General features: G+C 43.1%; 1 protein-coding gene across 8 annotated transcripts in view; it reads left to right on the top strand.

Annotated features, from left to right (window-relative positions):
* PSD3 (pleckstrin and Sec7 domain containing 3) overlaps positions 1-12,412 on the top strand; it is a 525,478-nt gene that overhangs the window by 308,329 nt on the left and 204,737 nt on the right. For 6 of the 8 annotated variants that reach the window (XM_083175230.1, XM_083175249.1, XM_083175261.1 and 3 more), the window contains one exon: positions 7,878-7,966. In XM_083175230.1, coding sequence (XP_083031356.1) covers positions 7,878-7,966 — 89 coding nt within the window. Of the gene's footprint in view, positions 1-7,876; positions 7,967-12,412 lie in introns of all 8 variants that reach the window. The other 2 variants (XM_083175238.1, XM_083175287.1) reach the window with 1 other exon arrangement.

Below are 12,412 nucleotides of genomic sequence, written 5' to 3'. Positions count from 1 at the left end.
CAAACCATTTCAAAATGCAGCCAGCCCCCCACCCCATGTTCAGCAAACCATTTAAAAAATGCAGCCAGCTCACCTCACCCCCCCACCCCATGTTCAGCAAAACATTTTAAAAAATGCAGCCAGCTCACCTCACCCCCCTACCCATGTTCAGCAAACCATTTCAAAATGCAGCCAGCTCACCTCACCCCCCCCACCCCATGTTCAGCAAAACATTTCTAAATGCAGCCAGCTCACCTCACCCCCCCCCAAAAAAAACACATCTATAAATGCAGCCAGCTCACTTTACCCCCCCCCCCCGCACCAAAACATTTCTAAATGCAGCCAGCTCACCTCCCACCCCCACGAAAACATTTCTAAATGCAGCCAGCCAGCTCACTTCACCCCCACCCCCACGTTCAACAAACCATTTCTAAATACAGCCAGCTCACCGTCTCCTGAGGCACCTGCCTTAGTGTCCCTTGCAGAGAACTGCTGCTGGCGGCGTCTGTATTTGCTGTCTTAACAGCTAAGGAGCAGGCAGGGACAGGTGCTGTGCACGGCTGGCGGCGGTTGTCACTCCAGTCTCCCGGCTGTCTGAAAGGGTGCGGGCGGGACGTGTGCGCGGCGTCAGGAAGTAGACAATGCGCATGTCCGCGCACAGTCCCGCTCTCCCAGCCTCAACCTCACCCAGCAGCATCCTCCGCCGCGAGGACAGTGCGGAAGGATTTTTTTTTCATTCAGCACCCCAATCATTTGGTTGAAGACCCCTGTTCTAGACCATGTAACTGACTAGCGCAGTGCTATGGAAAGCCGTTCACAAAGCCGCTCATCTGCTGCTAATACCAGCAGATAAGCGGTTGGCCGGCAACGATGATGCAGGAACACGCAGCAGCGCTAACCGCTCATTGCTGCCCAGTACACACTGGGCGGCTTTCATAAAAGTCGCCCAGTTTGTATGGTCCTTAACATTCAACAAGGCCTTGCATTTTTCTATAGTTATGGAGTCATTGTTTTTCATTTTGCATTGCACTGAATTAAGCAAAGTTATGGTATCCTTCCTCCCCTTCAGTAAACCTATTTAAAAAAAAAATGTAAACCATTCTAAACAGGTCTAATTTCTACTCACTGCCTTGTCAACTTTGGCCATTGCAGGAGTATAGTAGAAGGAAGGTGGTAATGTAAATTAATATGGACTGTCATATTAATGTTGAATTAATGAAGTAAAGGTAAGAAGTGCGATGCTGCCAATTCAGTTGGTGTCAGATGCTCTAGGCTGGGTTTTACATATTCACCTGTGATCTTTTTACAGATGTACTTGGCTGTAGGAAAATGTCAGGTTACATTAGTAACGCTCTGCTCTCCAGGTATTGAGTAGATGCTGTAAACCTTTGTAGATTTACTAATTCCACTTCGGCTTTCACAAAACCCCTTTAATACATGCATTAGCATCTTTAAAGAATTGCCAGAGCAAACAACCTTGCAGCAGCAGGACTGCAGAGGATCAGATAAAGAACCATTCTCACAACAACAATGTCATTTTACTTCTGGAGCCTCAGCGATTTCTGGAACAACAATGTACCCTAATTGTAAATACATATTCAAAACTGTTCTGCAAAATGTTTGAATTAGAATTTTAATGCAGAATATACCATGCTTCTTCTGTATGGTCCACACAGGTGATGAATTTAATTGCTTTTCTTTTTTACATTTCGGCTTATGGAATATTGAGCCTTATTCAGACCTGTTCGCTAGACTGCGAATCCCTGCATTTGCATGCGGGGGATGTGCACGCTTACACATCCCCTCACGTGTGGCCGCTGTACAAGTATAAAATCATTCAAGGGTCGCTCACCATCGAATCATTTTTCACTCGTTTGCAAATAAAAGTTAGTCTAGACTGACTTTTATTTCCGACTGAGATGGACCGAATTCGTGGCGGGCGCTGACATCATCTGACGTCAGCCACCCGCCCCATGCAGTCATAGACATGCCTGTGTTCCCAGGGGAACACCCAGTGTAAAACACTGGGTGTTCCCCTGCTGCCGCCCAACAGCCCGCCCCCTTCCTTCCCCTACCGATTCGGCGAGTGTTATACTCGCTGAAGGCATACGCACTGGGGGTCTGCACATGCGCATATTCGCCCATGCACAGACCCACTCCATTGGAAACGTGACAAATTCAGCCCTGACCGATTGAGTCTGAATCAGGCCCATTGTTTGTATGGAAAACAAATCCTGGAAAGTTTGCAAATGCTGTACATTGTGGATTGCCATTGTCTGCAATAGTGCAGCAAAATGGAAATGGAATTGTATTGCAAGAACTTTTGGTCTTCTATTATACAATCTAGATTACGGTGAGAATTGATATGCGGATGTCCAGTAAAATGAGACTGCTGAAGCCAGTGTGGCCATGTCCTGGGACGCAGCCAGTGTGGTTGACACTAGTTTTCAGTATCACTACCTGTTTCCACAGCCAAACTGCAGCAGGTCAATCCCGTTGGAGCATTTGGGGCTCTGTGAGCAAAGTTGCAGCCCCAGATCTGCGTATGTGTGTCATCTTTGGGTATACGTACTTCTTTTGACTCGGGCCCATTGTCCTCGCATTTGTGTTTGGATATCTCCAATTATATGACACATATCTGTATGATAGACAGACCATGTTTCGATCGACAGTCAGCACAAGGAAAAGTGTTGGCATGGAAAAGGTTGATGTGTTTTTTTCCAGAATTTTTTTAATTTACATTTTTTTTACCTTTTCATTCTCTACGATCCAAATGGACTCTAATTAGTAATGGTAAAAAGTGCAACGAGGCAGCTGGCCCTTTGCAAGCCATGCGAGGGGACTCATTACAATATTTATGGGTCCATGATCAGAGGTGTTGATATCCACATCAAAAAGTAATACTCCTGTCAACCGTTTCATGTGTCAACCTTTTACAGGTTGACATTTTGCTTGTCGACAAGGTAAATGGTGCAGATAAAATTAAAACAAAAAAGTACTAATACAATACACTTGTAATGGCAGTTGGCATACAATTAACTGTATGGTTTATCAATACATTCAGCCTTTATTGAATATACTCTGCTACAGTAATAGTATATTATGCATATCTTATGGTATTGTTATTTTTTATGCAATTTCCATCCAGTTCAAAGTGGGTGGAAAGGAAGGGATTGCTTCATCAGCTTCTGAGTTCAGATGTGTTTCGGTTGCCAAGAATGTTTCAAAACTGTCCTTGGTACTTTAGCATAAGAAACAAAATAAAGTTTAATATATGTTCAACCATATCTGGTTCCAGATATAATATAGAGAACCATATCAGTGGAGATTGTAAATAATGCAGATCCATATCTTTCACATATACTTATCAGTTCCTTGCTGGAAGCTGATCCTTATTGCATCATAAATATAGTGTGTCTAGCAGTATTAGCTTTTACTGTTATTTTTAGAATTATTGTTAATCCTTCATCTATGAGATGAAAAAAAAATACATAGGTTCTTCCTGATTGGTGGATTTTACAGTAAATGAGAGCATATCAGCTACTGCTGACACTCTGCATGTGTGTGTATATATATATATATATATATATATATATATATATATATATACAGTATATATGTATATACAGTGTGTGTTTTTATATATATATATATATATATTTATAGAAACATAGAATTTGACGGCAGATAAGAACCATTTGGCAGATCTAGTCTGCCCCTTTTTGATCCTTATTTCTTTGTAAGGATATTAATATGCCTATCCCAAGCATGTTTAAATTGTTCTACTGTCTTAGCCTCTACCACCTCTGATGGGAGGCTATTCCACTTAACCACTACCCTTTCTGTGAAGTAATTTTTGGTACTTGTGTACTAGCACGGCGCCCACGATATTTGGTCGCACACCATATAATCGCATTGCATGCCATACACCCGATGCACTGTGATGCAATTTAAAATTGTATAAGCTCTCTATACGATGTTTAATTGTATAAGCACCCTAATGGGGGCTTACAATGTTAAATGCACCCCCACGCCACCCCCAGTATGAACGTGAACCTGAAGCATGGCGAGCCTGCGAGGGGCGGCGGTACGCGTCCGACGACCTTTTCATACCCCCACTAACCACGTCGGCGTGGAGTTGATTTTATATAGTGTGGCGAGCGCAGCGAGCCCGAAGCATGGCGAGCGCACGCATATTACTTTACATGTATTCTGCGTCCCCTCGCGGGGCTCGCTGCGCTCGCCACGCTTAGGGCTCGGTGGCACGCTGCGCTCGCCACACTATATGAGATCAACTCCACGCCGACGTGGATAGTGGGGGTATGAAAAGGTCGTGGGGGTATGAAAAGCTTGCCGCGCTTCGGGTTCACGTTCATTATGGGGGTGGCGTAGGGGTGCATTTAACATTGTAAGCCCCCATTAGGGTGCTTATACATTTTAAAATCGCATTGCATCGCATTGTATGCCATATACAATGCTATACAATTTTAACATTGTATGACATCGGGGGACATCTCGTCGCATCGCATACCATCGCATGCCTTATGGTCTGCGATGCGATGGGCGCCGTGATAGTACACAAGTACCTAATTTTTTCTAACATTTCCCCTGAACCAACCTCCCTCCAGTTTCAGTGCATGTCCTCGCACATGGTTTTGTCCGTCTAAGAAATATTTTGTCAGAAAGAGTGAACTAGAATAAGGGCCTCAGTTCCTGCTGGAGCCTACTGAAAAATAGCCCTGACTACCAGAGACTACAAATGTCAAGTACTGTGTGTACAACACATTTAGTGATAATTACCTGGTCCCACATTCTTTTATTTAATCGTATTTTATATTTGATGAATGTTGCCTCCTGGCAAATATGTTTTCCAAGGCATATTATTTTGGCAGATGTCACAGTGCAGAAATGCATCCAGTGATTTATCACAGGTAAAGGTTTGATTAGTCAAGGGCAGGTCATCTGTCTTGTTCTATATTAAACGACCGACACAAAACATCTGATCTTAATAAATATATGATTTTTATCTTACACTGTATTAAGCTATGTGCAGACAATGTTTGTCTTCCAGCTGTTGCTAATCTGCAACAGCTTCCAGCCATGCAACAACAGCTGGAGTGATACACGGAGTATCCCTGCCTTAATAAAATACATTTCACATTTGGTAACCATGTGGACGTATTATCGGAAGTATTGGTGCATCAGACTTTTGGGCAGATGCACCAAGCTTCAAAAAGTGATAAAATGGAGAGTGATAAACAGCCAGCCAATCCGCTGCTAACTGACAGGCTGGGTAGTAGTAGTTAATTTATTTATAAGGCGCCACAAAGTGTCCACAGCGCCGTACATAGCAAACAAAAAAAACAAATTACTAGGTAATGTACAGGGTGTGTTGATAAAATACAGCATAAATAGGGGTATAGCTGGTACAACTAAAATCAGCATCAGTTCTGAAGTAGGTGTCGAAATTGTTGAGGAGACTGAAGATGAAGTAGAGGAAGGGAAGAACAGGGCAGGAGTGCTGGTGAGGTAAAGAGGTAGGGTGAGTATGTGAGGAAGGAGGGCCCTACTCATAAGAGTTAACATACTAAAAGGAGGTGGGTGGACGAACGAAAACCAATAGGATAAGTACTGTAGGAACGGGTGGAGGGGTAGGGTAGGCAGGATAGGAGGAGCAAAAGAGGTTAGGAGGAGGAGGGATAGGCTAGTCGGAAGAAGTGGGTGTTGAGGGTTCGCTTGAAGGAGGTAAGGGAATCCGAAATACTGATGGGTGGCTGGAGGTTGTTCCAGTGCAGGGGTGCACTGGAACAACCTCCCTCCAAAAAAAGATAGGTAGGAGATGATTGGCTGCTTGTTTATCACTCCCACTTTTTGAAGCTTGATACATCTGGCCCACAGTCTTGCGTATGGTGGTCATATTAATATTGGTAAAAAAAACCTTTTCATTTGAAGCCACATATTTTCCTCTTAATTGGAGCATGTGCCATGGGTTAATGAGGTGCCTTGGATAAGACCACCAAGTAATATGCAAACTATATAGACAATGTTCCGTATGGGTTTCGCCAATTTATAGGTGAAGATAGAATAGAATATATAGAATGTATGTTCCTTCATACATTCCCTGCTACGCCTAGAGATATTTAATTATTTTTAACAGTGTGTTTTTGCTATTGATGAAAGTAGGATATTTTATATATGTGACATAGTGTTATCAGCGCTCAATACTCAAATGGAGAGTCACTCGAAATTGACAAAAAAAACTAAAAAAAAAAAATGTGTATATTAAGACATTTATTAAAAATACACAATAAAATTATGACGGCTCCTTGTAGCTGGAGTAATCTTTCAGTGTTAACAGTTAACACCGAAGAGAGGGCGACTTCCAACCCCCATCCTGGCTATATAAATCCACCTCCCTTAGAGTGTATATGGGATTAGGTTAGAACAAATTTCCAGATCCCAGCATAAAGTGCATGTGTCCTCCAGTGCATCCAACTAGCTAGCCTCTACCCTCTTTTCCCCACAGTGTTGTTAAAAGGTCCTTGCAAATCATGACTTGTGCAGGTGCTAAAGTCACCAGGCAACAGATATTTATCCAGACCTGCCTTGCAGTGGTGCCACAAATGCCAAATCCAGCTAATTGGACAATTGTCCAAAGCACCCAATGTAATGTTCCCAAATTTAAAATCAATTTTTGGGCCAAACTTCTGCCATTTTAAGATGTGAATTTTTAAAATGATTGTGTTTTTCCCAGCAACCATCATAATGCTTAAATAAAACTATACATAGGCGCTGACGGTAGTCTGGAAATTGGTTGTGTGATACCACTCTTAAAAAACAGTGTTGTTAAATGTAAATGTGTTATAGCAAAGTTCTTATGAAGAACATCTAGTTTTCCCATTTATGAAACCCTGCTGTACAATTATTCTCATTTCAAAAATATTGTGATGCATTGATGTTTATGTTACAAATGATGCTAGAATTCCTTGGTAGATGTATGTGTCTTTCTTGTTTCTGACTATTTTTCCTGTGTCTGTGAACAAAAATACCAGAAACTATGAGAAAAAAAATGATGCTTTTTGATGTGTTAAACCCACAAATTTCAAATGTCAGTCATGTTAAAATGATCTTGTATTTTGCTTTTAACATGATTTCAGTGTTACATGTTGAGGTGAAACGCATCCAAAAGCAGTCCCCATTTAGTAAATTCTCCCCCATGTGCCTATCAAAAATTTGTAAAACCCTTTCGAGTAGAAATTTTATTCTGGCTTTTCCACATATACAGATTCCCTGCAGTAAGGTTAAAATTAAAAGATTGAAGAAACATTTGTCTTCTTAAAGGTCAAACATATAAATCCAAAAATAAATAATGAGGAGCCCAGAATACTAAGAAAATAGAACATTGAGGGAGACATAAACTAGCCAAGTCCATAAAAGGAAATACACACTACGGGCTAGTAAGTCACCAGAAAGAATAATGGTTTAGTAGTCCATTAAACTATGGATGAAGCAAATGGTTCCCGAGGAGTCGTTTTAGTACATAGTCAAAATCTTACCGAGCCGTGAAACTGAAGCTTTATTAACTAGCTCAGATACATGCCTGCCTTACAGTTGGTGTGCTCACGTTTGTTCTTAGGTTTAGTTTCTTATTTGTACCGTTACAATAACATATTTTATATTAGTGTACAAGCAATAGAAACTTAGTATGGAATAACATTGCTGTTTTGTTTATTTGATTTTGCACAAAAGTTTCCGTAGGCAATCCATTCCATAATACAATATCTGTAAACATCTTTCATCCTGTGAATTTAATGGCACATGTCCTATGTTTTTATTTTTTAATTAATGCAGGCACAAGGAAATATATCATTGTAATGCTTGACCTTCCATTTTTCAGAATATTGGAAAGAAGATGAGCTGTCAGGAATTCATTGCCAATCTCCAAGGGGTGAATGAAGGTACAGATTTCCCACGGGGGCTTCTCAAGGTCAGTCCTGCTGTAGAAGGATTTTACATTTTTGCACTACATGAGTTAGATCATCATGCCACCTATATCTGAACAATCTCGATCTGTGCATTATGACAAATTGGGACTGATGCTGAGTGGGACACAATTGCACCCTAAATCACGGACTTAAATTATTTTTAGTTTAAACCATTTGTTTTGCTTGCTAATTACGCATAGGCATTTAAGTGTCAACAAAACTACAAAAAAACTGCCAATACACTACATACAATTCTCCAATTTATGTCCAAAACAAACAATTCTATGACACATAGGGCATTATTCTGATCGGAGCGGCCAAACGTGCGTACGTTCGCCATTACCGCACGCTAGCCGTACGCGGCCGTTAGGGTTAGGTCCACCCACAAATCAGCCGCTTACGTACGGGCAGAAATAACGTAGAAGGGGAGTGCCGTACAAATGAGCGTACGGCAACGTACGCGGCCGGCCCAGCCCTTACACTCCGACAACTGGCGTACAACTGAGCGTACGGCGCCGTCTACGGCCGTCTTTCCTCCGTCTCCCCACCGACTTCTTGCGGAGATCTGAGCGTACGCCAGTTTGCACGGACGGGTCCCTATTGTTTTCAATGGAAAACTCAGCTTATGTCACCGCTCGTGAGAGTGAGCGTACGTCCGTGCACGCTGGCATACCCTTCACATATATGGACCTGCAAATCTTGCCTCTCAACTACTAATCTGACAATTGATTAATTAATCTATTTGTTATTCACTTATTGTTTTCTATTAACTCAATTGTCTACCTTAATAAAGACCTAATAAAACTACATTTGAACCCTCATTACATGTATATTTGTTATGTTCTAATGTGGCATTTTAATCACTATCTATGTGTCCCCATATTGCTGTTACTTTTAAATCAAGTTATGTTGGTGTTTCTGTATATGTACTAAATTATGTCCATAATTAGTTTGTCCAAAATGTGTAACATGTATACCTACCCTGATGTTATGTGTGATGTTTTAATCGAACAACATTAAACATTCATGCATTTTTACTATGTGTTATTTTATTCAAAAACACACACATTCACACATCAATCATTACCCCTCACCTCAAATTACAAGTATAACTTACAGTACACATCTGTATGTACCTACCCTTACAAGCCCTCTAACATATTTCTGATTAAAAACAAAGGCAATTTCGAACTGTACATAAACGTTTATTTGGCACAAAAATAATAAGGGGGGGGGGGGGGGGGGGGGTAAAAAAAAATTAAATTCGGGCCTCCAGAAGGCCAAACAGGATCTGGAGGTACAGGAGGGTGAGGACAATCTCCCGCATTAGGGCTGCCACCTCCTCCTGCTGCTGTCCAGTGTCTGTAGGGAAGGGATAAAAATAAAAAATTAATATATAACATACACAAATGTTTGTTGTATTTGTACCTAAAAATAAGTTGAGAGTTATGTGTGAAGGCCACATACATTTTTAAACTACATTGAAGATGGGTCTGCTGTAAACACAGTACTACAAAATAATATACTTAATTAACTGCAGGGGATATATATATATATATATATATATATATATATATATACACACACACACACACACCACATGAAAAGCCTGTGTTTGTCCCTCTGCCCCTTACTCTGGTGGAGACCTCACAGTCCTAGTGCTGCCTCTGATTAAAATCCCTCCCATGACTAAGCTGCTGCTGCTGTTCTCCATGGACCTGAGAAGCATGTAATGAGCTCCACCAATCAGAGCTCAGCACAAACTTCTCAGCCTCTGTCCTCTGGTGCAAAGTGTCATGGGACTTAGTCAACTCCCAGAAATGCACTGCACACTTGTGCAATCAGTGTGCCTTGGCTCCCGATGCTCAGCACCATAAATCATTGTCACATTGGCAGATAGGTGAAGCTGCAGCACTACCCCACCCATGCACAAAACATTTAGCTAAAAAAGAAAAAAAACAACTTACACATTTTTTTGGTCAAAAATACATGACAACCACAGGGGGCCCCTAGCTAGAGGGGGGCCCAGGGGCACTGACCCCTTGTGCCTCCATTATAATCCGGCCCTGTGTTGCACATCATGCTGGGAACTGGAGTTACCCAACACCTGGAGCCACATAACTACCACACCACTAATGTCGGATATCTCATTGGATGTACTGTTATGTCAATTATTCAAGGGGTGAGGCATGGCCACACTCAAAAAAAACACCAAGGGGACCCTTGTTCCTGGAGACGGACAGGACACACCTCATGGTCGCCCTGCAGTGATATGTTGCAACTAATGTTGATGTTGGATACACATATGTGGTTGTTGTGATTGTTAATGTGTAGAAATGTGTAGGTAAACATTAGACAAATTATTTACTTACGGCTACTTGAGCCATCCTCGTCACCGCTGGTTGGCTGTGCGGTGGTTGGGGGGGTCTGGAGCAATGACAATGCTGGTCCCGGAGTCTGGACCACGGTAGTGGCTGTTACTGGGGAGTGGAGAGGTTTGGGGGTGGGTGGTGGAGAGGTATAGGGGGGTTGGAAATGGGGTGGGGAGGGGGGGGGGGTTGGGGAGGTGGTGGGGGTGGGGGTTGTGGAGGGGGAAGGGGATGGGGAAATTGTGTGGGTCCAAACAGCACCCTGTGTCTCTTCCTCCTCCTCCTCTTCCTCCTCCTCCTCTTTCTTCTCCTCCTCTTCCTCTTCCTCCTCCTCCTCTTCCTCCTCCTCCTCTTTCTCTTCCTCCTCCTCCTCTTCCTCCTCCTCCTCTTTCTTCTCCTCCTCTTCCTCTTCCTCCTCCTCCTCCTCTTCCTCCTCTTCCTCCTCTTCCTCTTCCTCTTCCTCCTCCTCTGGCTGCTCTGGGGCTGCCTGGTCCCGGCGTGCCTGCTCCCGTGCTTCTCTGGCGGCTCTTGCCCGTGCTGCAATGTTCATGTTGATGGCATAGAAATCGAAGATTGGGATTCATAAAAAAGGGGGAAAGAAAAATTCACATTAGTCATGCTCATAACCTTCCAAATGATCATTGCTGTGATATTTCAGACATTTATCATGCTAACTATTTGATATCCTACACCAAAAAACTGAGCAACTACTTAAACCCCCCCCTATACCCCCCATATACACCCCATATACACCCATATACACCCATATACACCCATATACACCCCCATATACACCCCATATACACCCATATACACCCCCATACTCAGCAACCTATTTTTAAAAAGTACACACAACATTGCTAAAAAACGCAGACATACTAGTAATCAAAACTTACATCGGGCAATATGGCGGCGAAGGCTGCACAGTAGAACGGGCTGCCGCCGGCGCAGGTCTGACCAGCGCCGCTCAACCTGCCCCAGGCTTCTGCGGACGCCGGTCGTGGAAAATATCAGGCGGCGGGCAGCATTATACGCCCGCCGCTTGTCCGCATTGGAAACATATGGGCCCCTGGGCCCCAGGTGATGGTCCATGACGTGGACCAGGGCCAACAGCTCAGAGTTGGAGAATGGCCTAGCTCTGTTTGCTGTCATGGTGGCAATGGCGCAGTTATTAATTGCAGGTACATATATCACTTTTGGTGCTTGCTGATTGGTTGAAAAAATTGTTTGTTTGGTATTAACTTTATTAATCCCTCTTACATTAACAAACTGGATGCGAATAGAAACTTACGCGGACCGTTCCGATATACACACCACAACCAACAGCATGCATTCAATGTATAGAGAGGAACTGTATATATACAGTGTGCGGAAAATAATACACGCACCCCGTCTACTCATAACTACGCTGCTTAAAGGGCCACAATGCAACATGTTACTGTATGACAATTGCATAGACATTACATATGCAAGGCAAGCATTATAACGTGATGTTTTGAAATGTGACTCACAAAGCATACACGAACTCCAACAGATACCAGCTGACAACACTCATCATTGGAATGACAGGTGCACACATATTACGATGTAGCCCACAATGCTCCACAACCTGTGTATATACATATACGGGTGATTGATCAGGTGCATTGAGACCTGCGTAATTTAAGCGGCAATTATCGGCGGGAAATATCGGCGTAAATTTGCATCTACCTTGCGGGGAAAAATATACACCCCCTTGTTCGTGGCGGGAGATTAACATATAAATATTCAGTCAGATGCAGCCCACAATTGCTGCAAACATGTCTGACTCTGACGATTCAGCAGCAGAGGACGCTCTGCAGAGAGCACAAGCAGAATCCCTGCTTGAAGCATTACAGAAGAGGGAACAGGAGCGGAGAAGGAGGGCCCAAGAGAGGAGTCGCCTGCAAGATCAAGCGGGCCCCTCAGTAACAGGCCCTGGTGAACCTCCACCAGCTCCACAAGGGCCAAGCAACCAGCCAGAACAAGAGGTTGCATCTCTCCAAACAGGTGTGACCCAGCAGGTGCATGGTGAGAGAACTGGGGCCACCAGAAAACGTG

Source organism: Crinia signifera, chromosome 1, assembly GCF_055691185.1.
Source record: "Crinia signifera chromosome 1, ASM5569118v1, whole genome shotgun sequence".
NCBI classification, from domain to species: Eukaryota; Metazoa; Chordata; class Amphibia; order Anura; family Myobatrachidae; genus Crinia; species Crinia signifera.
The sequence above is the reverse complement of the archived record's forward strand: the minus strand, read 5'-3'. Positions and strand labels throughout refer to the sequence as shown.